The 15,743-nt window shown below is 37.3% G+C and overlaps 1 protein-coding gene across 5 annotated transcripts in view; it reads right to left on the minus strand.

Moving 5' to 3' along the window:
• Positions 1-15,743, minus strand: part of CNTN1 (contactin 1) — a 336,636-nt gene that overhangs the window by 26,448 nt on the left and 294,445 nt on the right. For all 5 annotated transcript variants that reach the window (XM_055143917.1, XM_055143916.1, XM_055143918.1 and 2 more), the window contains 3 exons: positions 14,672-14,775; positions 7,967-8,153; positions 5,809-5,921 (listed from right to left, as the gene is read on the minus strand). In XM_055143917.1, the coding sequence (XP_054999892.1) occupies positions 5,809-5,921; positions 7,967-8,153; positions 14,672-14,775 (404 nt within the window). The remainder of the gene's footprint in view (positions 1-5,808; positions 5,922-7,966; positions 8,154-14,671; positions 14,776-15,743) is intronic.

Here is a 15,743-nt window from a genome sequence, read left to right on the forward strand (position 1 = left end):
TTTTTCTAGCCAGTCATCTGTTCTCGGGCATTCGGTTTTTTTCCAGATTCTGGCTATTGTAAACTGTGCTGCGATAAACATACAGGTGCAGATGTCATTTTGACTATATTTTTTTGCTTCTCCGGGTATATTTCCAGGTGTGGTATTGCTGGGTCAAATGAAAGCTCAATTTCCAATTTTTTTATAATCGACCATATTGTTTTCCAAAAAGGCTGAACCAGTCGACATTCCCACCAGCAGTGTAGGAGGGTTCCTTTCTCCCCACATCCACGCCAACAACGGTTGTTTTTGTTCTTTTGGATGTGAGCCAGTCTCTGTGGTGTGAGGTGGTATGTCATAGATGTTTGGATCTGCATCTCCCTGATGATTAGTGATGAAGAGCATTTTTTCATGTGCCTTTTAGCCATTCGTATTTCTTCCTTGAGAAAGTTTCTGTTCATTTCATTTTCACTTTTTGATGGGGTTGGATGTTTTCTTTTTGTAGAGGTCAACCAGTGCCTTGTATACCCTTGATATCAACCCCTTATAAGATGGATATTGGGTGAATTTCCTTTCCCATTCTGTGGATTGCCTTTGTATTCTGGTCACTGTATCTTTTGCAGTGCAGAAGCTTCTTAGTTTAATATAGTCCCATTTGTTTATCTCTGTTTCCACTTGGTTGGTCAGTGGCATGTCATCTTTGAAGATACCTTTATCTTCAATATCGTGGAGGGTTTTGCCAACCTTGTCTTCAATGTACCGTATGGTTTGTGGTCTGATGTTGAGGTATTTAATCCACTTTGATCTGACTTTTGTGCATGATGTTAGGTCGATGTCTAAGCCCATTTTTTGGCATGTGGCTGTCCAGTTATGCCAGCACCATTTGTTGAATAGGCTTTCCTTGTTCCACTTCATATTTCTTGCGTGTTTATCAAGGATCAGATAATCATATATTTGGGGTTGCATGTAGGGATATTCCACCCTTTTCCATTGATCAGCGGCTCTGCCTTTGTTCCAGTACCATCCTGTTTTAATTGTTACTGCTTTGTAGTAAAGTTTGAAGTTGGGGAGGGTGATGCTTCCCATCGTATTTTTCCCAAGAATTGCTTTGGCTATTCGTGGGAGTTTATTGTTCCATATGAATTTCAGGTGTTGATCAATTTCTTTGAAGAATTTCATGGGTATCCTTATAGGGATTGCATTGAATCTGTATAGTGCTTTGGGGTGTATTGCCATTTTGACAATGTTAAGTCTTCCTATCCATGAACAGGGAATATGTTTCCATTTCCTCGTGTCCTCTTTTATTTTGTTGAGTAGCGTTTTGTAGTTTTCCTTGTAGAGATCCTTTACTTCCTTAGTTAGGCTAATTCCTAGGTACTTGATCTTCTGAGGCACAATTGTGAATGGGATTTTTTTTTTAATGTCACTTTCCTCTGACTCGCTATTTGTGTATAGGAAGGCCATGAATTATTGGGTATTGATTTTATAGCCTGCAACTTTGCTATACAAGTCTGTTGTTTCTAGGAGTTTCTTAGTGGAGGTTTTAGGATTCTCTAAGTACAGAATCAAGTCATCTGCAAATAGTGAGAGCTTGATTTCTTCCTTTCCTATCTGTATACCCTTAATGTCTTTTTCTTGCATAATTGCTATTGCAAGTACTTCCAGTACTATGTTGAACAGAAGTGATGAGAGTGGGCATCCTTGTCTTGTCCCTGATCTTAGAGGGAAGGCCCTTAGTGTTTCTCCATTGGGGATAATGCTTGCCATGGGTTTGTGGTAGATGGCTTTTACTGTCTTGAAGAAAGTTCCTTCTAAGCCTATTTTGGTGAGAGTTTTCATCATAAATGGGTGTTGGATCTTGTCAAATGCTTTCTCTGCATCTATTGAAATGATCATATGGTTTTTATTTTTACTTTTGTTGATATGATGGATTATATTGATTGATTTCCGAATGTTAAACCATCCTTGCATCCCCGGGATGAATCCTACTTGATCGTGATGTATGATTTTTTTATGCTGGATTCTATTTGCTAGTATTTTGTTGAAATCTTTGCATCCATGTTCATCAGAGATATTGGCCTGTAGTTTCCCTTGTTAATGATATCTTTGTTTGCTTTTGGTAGTAGGGAGATATGAGCGTCATAGAATTGTTTGGTAGAGTCCCTGTTTCTTCAATTTCCTTGAATAATTTGAAGAGAACTGGCAACAGGTCCTTTTTAAATATTTGGAAGAATTCGCTAGTGAGTCCATCCAGGCCTGGGCTTTTGTTTTTGGGAAGACATTTGATAACAGTTTCAATTTCCTTGATATTAATGGGTCTATTCAGGTATTCCAAGTCATCTTGATTCAGTTTTGGGAGACTGTAGGAATCAAGGAATTTGTCCATTTCTTTTAGGTTCTCTTGTTTCATGGCATAGAGATTTTCAAAGTAGTCTCTGATGATCTTTTGAATTTCATTGGTTTCTATTGTGATATCATCCTTTTCATTTCTGATTCGGTTTATTAGGGTTCTCTCTTTCTTTGTGAGTCTTGCTAGCGGTTTATCAATCTTGTTTATTTTCTCAAAGAAACAGCTCTTTGTTTTATTGATCTTTCGGATAGTCTTTTGGGTTTCCCTATCATTAACTTCTGCTCTAAGTTTTATTATTCCTTTCCTTCGGTCTGGCTTGGGTTCCTTTTGCTGGTCCTTTTCTAAGATCTTGAGCTGTGAAGTCAAGCTCTCTATGTAGGCCCTTTCCTCCCTCCTGAGGAATGCTTGCAGGGCTATAAATTTTCCCCTTAACACAGTTTTAGCTGCGTCCCATAGGTTCTGGTAGCTTGTGTCTTCATTCTCATTTGTTTCGAGGTATCTTTTGATCTCTTTCTTGATTTCCTTTTTGATCCACTCGTTGTTCAACAGGCACTTTTTTAATTTCCAGGTGTTCGATTTGGTGCTCCATGTCTGTGTGTGCTTAGTTTCTATTTTCAGTGCATCATGGTCCAAGAAGATGGTTGATAAAATTTCTATCTTGCTGATTCTGTTGAGGCATGTTTTATGACCCAGCACGTGGTCTATTTTGGAGAATGTTCCATGTGCACTGGAGAAAAATGTGTATTCTTTCTTTTTGGGGTGTAAAGCCCTGTATAGGTCTATAAGCCCTCTCTCTTCTATTTCTTCCTTCAGGGCCATTATTTCCTTGCTGAGTTTTGTTCTTGTTGATCTATCCAGAGGTGATAAGGTGGTGTTGAAGTCCCCGACTACTTTTGTGGTGCTAGTGATGTCCTCCTTAAAATTTGTTAGGAGTTGCTTTAAAATATTTAGCTGGTCGCTCATTAGGTGCATATACGTTTAAGAGTGTGATTTCTTCCTGCTGTACATATCCCTTGATGAATAGAAAATGACCTGACCTTCACTGTCCCTTCTGATCTTTTTCAGCCTGAAATCTATGTTGTTAGATACTAGTATGACCACCCCAGCTTTTTTGAGGGAGTTGTTTGCTTGTAGGATTGTTTTCCATCCTTTGATTTTGAGCCTGTGTTTGCTCTGACTGTTCAGGTGTGTTTCTTATAGGCAGCAGAAAGTTGGGTTTAGTTTCCGAATCCATTTTGCTACTCTGTGTCTCTTAATTGGTGCATTTAGCCCATTGACATTGAGAGAGATTATTGTCATGGGATTATGTGCCATCTTTCTGTAGGGTTTGTTGTTCTTGTTAGGGTTTTTCTTTGTCTTACAGCAGCCCTTTTGAGACCTTCTTTTAGGTTTGGTTTTGAGTCTATGAAGTTCTTGTGTTGCTGTTTATCTGAGAAATAGTGTATGGTTCCTTCAAGTTTAAGTGAGAGTTTAGCCAAATAGAGTAATCTTGGTGAGACGTTCATTTCGTTGAGCTTTTTCACTATATCCCACCATTGTTTTTGGGCTTGGAAGATCTGCTCTAAATCTAAGGGGCTATCCTTTGTATGTGATTTCCTTCTTTGACCTTTCTGCTTGCAGTATTCTGTCTCTATCCGCAGCATCCATCATTGTGACTATGATATGCTTTGGAGTTTTTTTGTTGCGGTCCCTTTTAGTTGGCACCCTTTGGGCTCCTTAGATCTGGATGCCCGCATTCTCCAGCTCTGGGAATTTCTTAGCAATGATGTCTTTAACTGTGTTTTTTTCATTGGGATTAGTTCCCTGTGCTTCTGTTACTCCAATGATTCTTATGTTGTTCCTTTTGAGGTTGTCCCCTAGAACTCTGATTTGCCCTAGAGCCATCTTGAGGTCTTTTGCCATTATTTGTTGTTGTTGGTAAGCTTTGTGCCACTCATCTTCAAGCTCACTGATTCTGTCTTCTGCTTCAGTCATTTTACTGTTGAGGGCTACTACTGAGCTTTTTATTTCATCTACCGATTCCTTTAATTGTGTGACTTCTGTTCGTAGCTTTGAAATTTCTGCTCTCATTTCTTCCTGTATTTTCTTGGTGGTCCGTTCCAAGGCTGTGTTCATATCCTCTCTTAGTTTATTGATTGTTCATTCCATGGTTGTGTTCATATCCTCCCTTAGTTTATTGGTTGTCCGTTCCATGGTTGTTTTGAGTTCCTTGGCCATCTTCACATTTTCTTCTCTGAATTCTTTATCTGAGAGGAGGTTGTATTTGTGGGTGACCTCTATTGAGGTTTCTGGAATCTCTTCATTTTCTCTTTGTGGTGGGTTTTTTCGATGTTTCTTCATGTTGTTATGGAACAATAAAGGTGAAACCTCCCGCTTCTATATCACTATTCCTCTTGCTCCAGGAGGGGATTCTAGGTGCGCTAAATCAATAATGGTAATCTTTTCCCCCTTCTAGGGTAGTTCCTTATGAAATTCACTTTTAAGTGGATGGGGAACCGAGAATATTATGATGAGTGAAACGAGTCAGAAGGTGAGGTATAGACATAGAATGACTGCATTCATTTGTGGGATATAAAAAAGAATAAATCTAGTATGAGACTAATACTCAAGGACAGTAGAAAAAGGGGTGGGCGGACTGCACTATTGAAAGCTTTCATGTGGCAGATCAAGTTAAATCTGAGTACCATATTTGTCACCTGAGTACCATCAAGAGTGATCCCTGAGCACTGTCAGGAGTAAGCTCTAAAAAGTGCTGGATGTAGCTCCAAAATACACCCCTCTTGCCAAAAACAAAGAAAACAAAAAAACCTTTTTATGATATCTGCTTTTATGCACTGACTATTCTAGCAAGATTATTGTTGTTATTGTTGTTGTCATTGTTATTAGTTTGGGGGACACCTGTAGACAGTGCTCAACAATATTCTGTGCTCAGGTGTTACTCCAGGCACTTTTGGACCATGAGGATCCCAACTCAGGGTATCAAACTATGAAAAACATGTGCTCAGTCCTTGATTTATCTCCCGTCACAAGACTGTGTATCACTACATAATAGTAATAACCACAACAATAAGAATGATATTCTTGTGTGCATAAATATTTTATTTAGGGGCCACACCTGGCTGTGTTCAGAGTTTATGCCTAGATATGTGATCAGTGTCACGCCTGGGCTCCTCAGGAGAATACTTGAAGTGTCAAGGCTCTAACTAGGGATGTCTGCACTCAAGGCAATTACATTAACCTCTATTCAATCTCTCAGGGCCTCTTTTGTAAAAAAAAACAAGCAGTGAGTTGACATATAATGATTTTTCTTAGAATTTATGATACTTTTCTCATTTCAAAAATCATTACAATAATGTCATTTATTTCTTCTATATAACTAGAAAAAGAAAACTGAATGAATTTTTATTAAGAGCATAAAGTTTAAAAAATGATCAATCACTCTTTACAAAGAATGAAGCTTACATGGTCAATTTTATTACCTTATATCCAGTCACTGTAGATTCATTTGACAGTGCAACTACATGATCCCAGGTAATGATGTAACTTGAACCAGATCTTACAGAACTGATGATCCTCGGTGGCTGGCTGGGAGCTACGAAAAATAACAATGAACTGACAGTTATCATTACCTCTGGTTGCTAATGATATCGGCTTTGCTTCCATAATGAACAGTTTACATTAGTACTGCAAACGAATTATATCACAAATTATCATACTAATGATTATGATATGACAACAACAGCTAATTTTGATGAATATTTTGTAAGCTGAGCATTCTGCACTCATGGGCCAATTAATGCACTTCCTGTCTTGTAGGGTAGCTTATATTTTTGAAATTCTATTCCCACCGTATTTTCTTGGGATTCTACCAGTCTTTTTAACTTGTTGTTTTCAAGAACATCAATCACCTCTACATGGGCAAATTTAATGTCACTTTTTTTTTCAAATTTTATATCATGAAATAGTCCACAGAACTGACCTACTTATTTCTTGAAATTACTTCTTTTCTCAAATTCCTGGTCTCTTATTTTGTGTCTCCTTGGCTTCTCAGGCTGCTCTACAAGTCACCCTCTGTCGGCCCCATTTCTAAAAAGTGAAATAACTTAGGACTTAATTTTATCCATGAGTTAGCCTATCCCGGAATTAATTTTAAAAACATAATATCAATTTCAAAAATCATAGATATCGCTCTCTGCCTTAAAATATTTATATCTCAATTTAAAGATACTCAAACTACTTACTGTGACCTATAACTGAAAGGAATGTCACAGTTCGCCTGTAGAGTTACTTTGCTTCTCTCATGCTTCACCGTGACTCCGTTTGCCTTATTACACTTACTGAAAATTAAAATTTTTCTACTTTAAGACATTTTTGCCCCAGATATTTTTGCTCCTTGAGATAATTATCTCTGCCCCCTTGATGTCTTTTGTTATTACTATTCATATCCTAGTTTTTGTAGCATCTGCTCAAACAGAATTTTCATTTATTTATTTTTCTGTTATTTCCCTCCTTGATCTGGCCATATTACTTCTGTATTCTCAATCATCTAAATAGGGAGGTGCACATAGCATATTTTTGATTAATGAATAAGTGTAGGAAAAGAATAGAAGGAAAACTGTAGCTTGAAATGTGAGGTAACGGTCACACACACTTATCCAATGTCTAAAAATGAAGTCTTGTTCTTGTGATTTATTTAAAGGACTTCTATTTATCTTAGCAAATTTCAGAAATGTTTAAACAAAAATAATTATGCTATCAAATTCTAATTAAATACTCCAGCGCCCTGCATATAAATTTCCTCTAAAGCATTAAGTTTGGATTGAAGAAATAGATATCAAAAAGAAGTTAGGAAGATAAAATTGACAAAAAAATGTGTTTAAGGTAAAGGATCCTACTATATGAGAATATACAATAACATAGGAGTAAATTGAAATCACAATATTTAATTTGCATTTGTATTTCATAGTGGCATTCTATAAGTAAAAACAAAGAAAAATTTTAACTTTTATGCTCTCAGTGCATTTCTATGAAAACAATGTTTAAAATCACAGAATATATGCAAAACAATTATTTCTTAATGAAAATTTGGGAACAAGGCTTTATCAAGGGAGTTTATATAATTTGTGTAATTTTATATATCACTATCACTATAATCCCATTGATTATCAATTTTCTCAAGCGGGCGCCAGTAATATCTCCATTTGTCCTAGCCCTGAGATTTTAGCAGCCTCTCTTTACTCATTCTTCCCAGCGATGCCACATTGGAGGCTCTTTCAGGGTAAGGGAAATGAGACCCATCATTGTTACTGTATTTGGCACATCAAATACGCCATGGAGAGGTTGCCATCCATGTGGGCAGAATGCTCTTGGCATAAAATGTATAAAATTACATAAAATTATTCTGTTTTATATAAGTTTATGTAATTTTATACAACAAAACACTGTGTGTGGACATTCTCCCTAATTTTGTTATCTATAAAAAGTAGGTTTTTAAAAAATTCTTGTGTGGCAATAAAGAATAAAATGGAACACTGTATGTGCTCAGATTGCTGTGCAGGAAATTTGTATCAAATGTATCTGACATGATTAAACCATCAATAGATTTAACAAAGATCTACGGAAAATACTGAGACATACGCGCTTTCTTGGTGAAAGTCTCAATCATCTCACTGGGGGGCCCACACCCTGCGCTGTTGCAAGCTCTGACTTCGATGAAGTACTGAGTGTCTGGCAGCAGGTTCTCCAGCCTGGCAGAGTACTCCTGGCTGCTGACCTGCACTCGGTGTGCAGCTGCTTCCTTGTCATGGGCAGCCCAGTATCGAATCTGCAAAGAATCAATATTTTGTCATGAAATTCATAAAAATTTTCTTTCAGCTGAGTTTGTAACCATTGATTTAGAGAGATTTTCATAGTCTCCAAATACACTGGCTATTTGCACTTCCATCAGTCTTAGAATATGGCAAGTCATACAATACCAATACCATTAAAGATGCTAGAAACCAAAATGACTTCATTGACTGCAATAGTCCTCTGCTGACATAAAACAAAAGCAAAACAAATCTCTGCATAGGATTTACCTTTAAAATATAAAAGTGGCTTTAAGAAGCATTTTCCAAAATAATATTTCTCATTTACCCTGAATTTTTAATACAGTATTTCAATTTACTATGAAATATTAAGCAGTGTGACAGAAATATAACCTAACTCATTCCAAAAGTTTTGTTTGTGAAATTGTTTCCTTAGAACTAGAGAAAAATAATAAAGAAGTATTATTTATTAAATGCTATTATGTTACCAGTAAAATAATTTCATTTGAATAATTTTATTTATTTGCAGTCATAAAAGGTTTTCATCAATGATAGAGCCTTTGGGGACTGGAGTGATAGCACAGTGGGTAGGGCATTTGCCTTGCACGCAGCCAACCCTGGTTCAATTCCCAGCATTTCATATGGTCCCCCCTGAGCACTGCCAGGAGTAATTTTTGAGTGCATGAGCCAGGAGTAGCCCCTGTGCATCACTGGGTGTGACCCATAAAGTAAAAAAAAAAAAAAGATAGAGCCTTTGTTGCTTAAGTCTGAATAAATTATTTTATTATTTAAATAAGGTTACTTAATTGGCAAGAAATATATAATCATACCTAATGTAAAAATTTTAAATAATTGTCAATTATACTGATACTTTACATATTTTAGATGACTGTATAAGGAAGGATTTTACTTTCATAACTAAGCAGTATCTAGAGAAACTGTCTAATACTGAGAAAAATGATTATAAAATGTTTAATACCATTCTCAATTCTTAATTTCTTATTTACATAAAACATGTATAATCATTAAAAATGGAACTTAAAAAAAGTTTTGAATTAGAACTTTCAAAAATGGAACTTAACAAAAGGTAGAACTTAACAAAAGATCTGGTTTCACCAGTGAGTTTTTTCAAATTTTTAGAGAACTTTCTACCCATACTACTCAATTTCTTTTCATCAAACAGAAGAAATAAGAATCCCACCAAACAATTGTTATTGTTGTTGTTGCTTGGGGGGGGCAGGGAGAGGGATCATTTTCTTTTTTTCCCCAAACAAAGTTTAAACATTTAAACAAAGTTTACAAAGTTGTTCATGATTGTTAGAGGCATCCAATATTCCAATACCAAACCCTCCATTTTCCCAAACACCTCTCAAGCCTGTTCCAGGAACAAGCCCATAATAGTTTATTTAATACTGATTGTCACCACTACATGGCTAATGGAATGATCAAAAGATATTTCTGTAGAAGAAAATTTGGTAAAAAATATTGGAGGCCACGGATTTGAGGAGCCTGGCTACAGCACCCAGCTGTAAGTGCTCAGCCAGGAGTCAAAGCTAGATCAGGATACACAAGCTGCAAGAAGGTGGGGGCACATGTGACCACTGGGCCCCCACGCCTGGCACTGGTCCAGGACACGAATACACTGAACACATGGGGTCACCTGTTGGAAGGCGGCAAATGAGAAGGCAGCACTGCAAGTGGCAGCCGAGGGGCAGACGATGCTGGAGGCCTCCAGCTGGGGTGTGGCCTAAATATTTTACATATTTATGTTTATGTATATATATATGTATTCGTATATGCACATAAGGTTTGAGGGGGCCATTTCTGGCAGTGCTCACGGGACACATGGAGTGCTGGGAATCAAATTGAGGTTAGTCACACCCAAGGCAGTCTCTTTGTTACTCTCTCTCCAAATCAGAATGATTCTCTTGTTTTGTTTTTAGCAACACCCTGAGATACTCAGGAATTACTCCTGACTCTGCACTCAGGAGTTACTCCTGATGGTGCCTATGGGATGGTATATGGTGCAGGAGATGGAACCCAGGTCAGCAGTGTGCCAGGCAAACACCTTACCTGCTGCACTATTGCTCAGGAACTCTGGAATTAATATTTTAACAGTGCATTTTAATTAAAAATGCTTCATAAAAATTGGAAATTTAGTATTTTATAAGATTGTCTTAAAAGGTTTGTTTAACTGTAAATATTATTACTTTGCTGATTTTTTTTTTTTTTGCAACTGTTTACCTGCCTTCAGGATTCTAAAGAACATTTACTACACTGGATCAAAGTCAGAGGAAAGCCCTGAGCATGGCTGGGGTGGGACCCCAAAAGCTAAAGACCAACCCAAAAAGATACAGGAGGTGGGGGCTGGAGCAATAGCACAGCAGTAGGGCGAGCCCATATTAGTAATTTAACTTCACAGCTTAAGATCTGGGAAAATGACCAACAAAAGGAACCCAAACTAGAGAGGAGGAAGGAAATAATAAAACTTAGAATGGAAATTAATGACTAGAAGCCCAAAAAACAATCCAAAAGATCAGTGAAATCGAGAGCAGTTTCTTCAAGAAAATAACAAAATTGATAAACCACTAGCAAGACTCATGGGGGGGGGAAGAGAGAGAGAGAGAGAGAGAGAGAGAGAGAGAGAGAGAGAGAACACACTTACAAACAATCAGAAATGAAAGGGGACATCACAACAAAAACCACAGAAATTCAAAGGATCATCAGAGGCTACTTTGAGAATTTTTATGCCACAAAACAGGAGAACCTTGAAGAAATGAATAAATTCCTGGACTCCTATAATCTCCGAAGGCTGACCCAAGAAGATTTGGAATACCTGAATATACCTATACTACTGAGGACATTGATATAGTAATCAAAAGTTTCCCCCCAAACAAAAGTGAACACAGATGGATTCATTAGTGAATTCTTCCAAATCTTTAAAGAGGACCTTCTCCCAATTCTGTTCCAGGAAACTGAAGAAAGAGAAATACTTTCAGTTTCTATGAGGTGAATATCACCCTGATACCAAAATCAGACAGAGACACCACTAAAAAAAACCAGAATTACAGGCCAATATCCCTGATGAACACAGATGCAAAGATCCTCAACAAATAACTAGCAAACAGAATCCAACAACTTATAAAAAGATCATACACCTCGACCAAGTAGGATTCATCCTGGAGATGCAAGGATGGTTTAACATTCACAAGTCAATCAACATAATACACCATATCAATAAAAGTAAAGAGGAAACCCTATAATTATATCAATAGTTGCAGAGAAAGCATTTGAGAAGATCAGCACCAATTTAAGATTAAAAAAAAAAACAACTCAACAAAATGGAAGTTTTTTTGTACTGAAGGAACTTTCCTCAGTATGTTCAAAGCCACAAATCCCACAGCAGACATTATTATCAATGAGGGAAAACTAAAACTTTCCCTCTAAGATCAGGGACAAGACAAGGTTGCCCACTTCTATTCAATATAGTACTAGAAGTACTTGCCATAGCAGTTAGGCAAAAAAAAAAAAGATAACAAGGGCATCCATATATAAAAGAAAAAAATCAAGCTATTACTATTTGCAGATGACATGATAATCTACTTAAAAATCCTCAAGACTCTACAAAAAAAGCTCCTAAAAACAATAGGTTTGTATAGTAAAGTGGCAGGTCACAAAATCAATACCGAAAAGTCCATGACTTTCCTATAACCAAATAATGAAAGAGAACAAAGAGATATTATAAAATCAATCTTGTTCACAGCTGCGCTTCAGAAAATCAAGTACCTCAAAATCAGTTTAACTAAAGAGGTGAAGGAGCCATACAAAGAAAACTATAAAACACTACTTCAGGAAATAAAAGAGGTCACTAGGAAATGGAGACACAACCCCTGCTTATGGTTAAGGATGATTTACATTATCAAAATGGTAGTACTCCCCAAAGAAAACAGTGGAATGAACAGTAAATAATATACAGGAGGAAATGAGAACAGAAATTTAAAAAACTACAATCAGAAGTGTCACTAACAAAAAATGTGGTAGATGAAATAAAAAACTCATTATGTGTTCTCAACAATAAAATGAAAACAGTCAAAGATAGAACCAGTGAGCTTGAAGACGAACTGCAGAAACATACAGGGAACAACAGAAGATGGAAAAAGACTTTAAAAAAGCTCAAGGGTCAGTAAGAGACATATGGGATGAATTCAAGAGGAACAATATAAGAATCATTAAAGTACCAGAAGGCAGGGAGGCAACCCAATGAGGCAGCAACAGTTAAAGACATTATTGCTGAAAAGTTCTCAGAGCTGGAGAATGCAGGCATCCAGATCCGAGAAGCCTAAGGGGTACCAGCTAAAAGAGACCCTAATAAAAAGACTCTGAGACATAACACAATTAGAATGACAAATTCCATAAAAAGAGACACAATACTGACAGGCATCTTCAAATATCTGATCACTTAATCTTTAACAAAAGAGTAAGAAATATGAAGTACAGCAAGGAATGCCTCTTTAACAAATGGTGCTGGGAAAACTGGAGAGCTAGATGCAAAAAAAAAAAAAAATGAACTCACACTTCTGTCTAATGCCAGGCACAAGAGTCAGTTCAAAATGAATTTAAGACCTCAATATTAGTCCTGAATCTATAATGTACATGGGGGAAAACATAGACAGAATCCTCCATGTCATTAAAGGCATTTTTAAAGATAAAACAGCACTGACCAAGAAAGTGGAACCAAAGATAAACAAATGGGACTACATTAAGCTAAGAAGCTTCTGAACCTCAAAAGAAAGGATGGGGGCTGGAGTGATAGCACAGCGGGTAGGGCGTTTGCCTTGCACACGGCCGACCTGGGTTCAATTCCCAGCATCCCATATGGTCCCCTGAGCACGGCCAGGGGTAATTCCTGAGTGCAGAGCCAAGTGTGACCCCTGAGCATCACTGGGTGTGACCCAAAAAGAAAAAAAAAAGGATGACCAAGGTATAGAAACAGCCCATAGAATGGGAAAAATTATTTACCTAATACCAATAAGATAAGGGGTTAATATCCAAGGTATATAAGGCACTGATAGCACTTTATAAGGAAAAAAGCCTCCAACCCCATCAAAAAATGGGGAGAAAAAATGAAAACTTTTTTTTTCTCAGAAAAGTTTCAGAAACAGAAAATTTTTCAAAGATATACAAATGGCCAAAAATTCTTTACACTGCTAATCAGGTAGATGCAAATCAAAACAACAATGAGAGATCACCTTATACCACAGAGACTGGCCCACATCAAAAAGAATAAGAATAACCAGTACTGGTGCAGCTGCAGACAAAGGGACCCTCCTTCACTGTTGGTGGGAATGCCGAACTGTGGAGAGCCTCCAGGGGACCGTGCCTCGAAAACAACACCTGTTTCCTGTTATTGCACCGTGCTTCGAAAACAACTCCTAATAAGGAAACAGGATGTCCTGTCACGCCCACGAGGTGTAACTAGCCTATCAGCTGTAGATACTTGGGCATAAACAAGAAGCGAGAGGGATATATAAGGGCGGAAGCCGCCTAGGTAGATGTTCCTCGTTCCCCTTCTTCCCCAATGCATGAAAAGGTCCCTGAATAAATCGCTGTTTAAGAAGAATGTCTGGGTTGCGTGTTTCTTTGCTGGTCGAAGCGGCGTGCAACATAAAGCTATATGGGCATTCCTCAACAAACTAGAAATTGAGCTTCTAGTATTGTACAGGACTCTGCAACACCACTCTGAAATATACCTCCACGGTGAAAAAGCACACAGTAGAAATGAAATCTGCATCTGTGTTCATTGTAGCACTTTCACAATAGCCAGAATCTGGAAACAACCCAAGTGCCTGAGAACAGATGACCAGTTAAAGAAACTATAGTACATCTACATAATGTTAGAAAAAAATGACGTCGTGAAATTCGCTTATAAATGGATGGACATGGAGAGTATCAGGCTGAGTGAAGTAAGTCAGAAGAAGGACAGATATAGAATGATTGCACTCATTTGTGGGATATGAAAAAAAAAGTATGAGACTACCACTTACGGACAGTAGAAACAAGGGCCCTGATGAATGGTCCTCAGTTGGAATCCTGCTTCAAGGACCGGGAGAAAGAGAAGGGTCAATTATGACAATGATTGATGATTGGAAGGGATCACTCTGGATTCAAGATGTGTGCTTAAAGTGGATAAAGGATCAAACAAGATGACCTCTCAGTATCAGTACTGCAAACCATAATTTCCAAAAAGAGAGAGAGAGAGAGAGAGAGAGACAAGAAAACTGCCTGCTATAGAAGCAGACTGGGGGGAGGGGCGAGGTTTGGGCAGAGAGGGTGGCAGGAGAGATATGGGGGAATCTGGTGGTGGGAAATGTACACTGGCGGAGGGATGGGTGTTGGAAAATTGAAATACGATCACGAAAGCTTCTTAACTGTATCTCATGGTGATTCGATTTTAAAAAAAGGCAAAGGAATTCAATAAGCTATACAAATATAATTCATGAATAAATGTACTTCAATTGACAGATGTTGAACTCACCTGATAGCTTTCCACTATTTTTTCTATAACATGCTCCCAATGAACAGATATCTCAGAGGATGATAAGACTTTTATTCCTACTTCTGTTGGGGCTTCACTGGGGGCTGTAATTTGATGAGAACATTATATTCTTATATAAGATACTTAAATTCAAATAGCACTGTTTCTTAAATATATGGCTGGATTAAACTTATGTTAAATTTCCAGTATTTTTAAGATACTAATATAAAATAAATACAACTATTACCTCTATTCTTACTAATAATTTTATCTCATTGTCACCAAAGATATAGACATATATTCATATACATACACAATATTCAAGTAAGTACTCAAACATAATTTTACAAAAATATATTGCTTTTTTCATCATTCTCCTAATCTGCTTAATAAAGTCTGTTAACACAAATTTAATTCTTTGTATTGAAGTAATCAATTTTATGTTGTCAAAAATAGGATGTTTAGTATGAATATCTTCACTTTTATCAATTGATATTCAATTATCTCTTTGTATTTCTGTGGGTTAGAGGAAAACAATTCTCATTTAAGTCCAAGTTAAACAGAAATAATTCTTTAAAAAGTTGTGACATCCACTGTATTTGGACTCTGGAAGCTTTAATTTTTTCTTTTAAAAAGGTTGTTGGACACCAAAAAGGAGAGAGAGAGCAAAAGGGAATGCCCTACCACAGAGGCGGGGTGGGGTGTTGGGAGGATGAAGTGGGGGTGGTAGGAGAGATGCTGGGACCATTAGTGGTGGAGAATGGGCACTGGTGGAGGGATGGGTACTTGACCATTGTATGACTGAAATGCAAGCACGAAAGTTTGTAAGTCAGTAACTGTACCTCACGGTGATTCACTAATAAAAATTTTTTTTAAAAAGGTTGTTGGTATACTCCCAGCAGTGCTCAAGGTTTACTCCAGGTTCTCTACCTAGGGATCACAACTCACAGTGCTCAGAAGGCATATGTTAGTTCCATGGATAGAACACAAGTCAGCCATTTAAGAGGCTCCAGGAAATCTTTTATGAAGTCTAATCTACCAATTTAGCATCAAATCAAATATGTATCATAAA

The sequence above is a fragment of the Sorex araneus genome, chromosome 6 (assembly GCF_027595985.1).
Source record: "Sorex araneus isolate mSorAra2 chromosome 6, mSorAra2.pri, whole genome shotgun sequence".
Classification (NCBI taxonomy): Eukaryota; Metazoa; Chordata; class Mammalia; order Eulipotyphla; family Soricidae; genus Sorex; species Sorex araneus.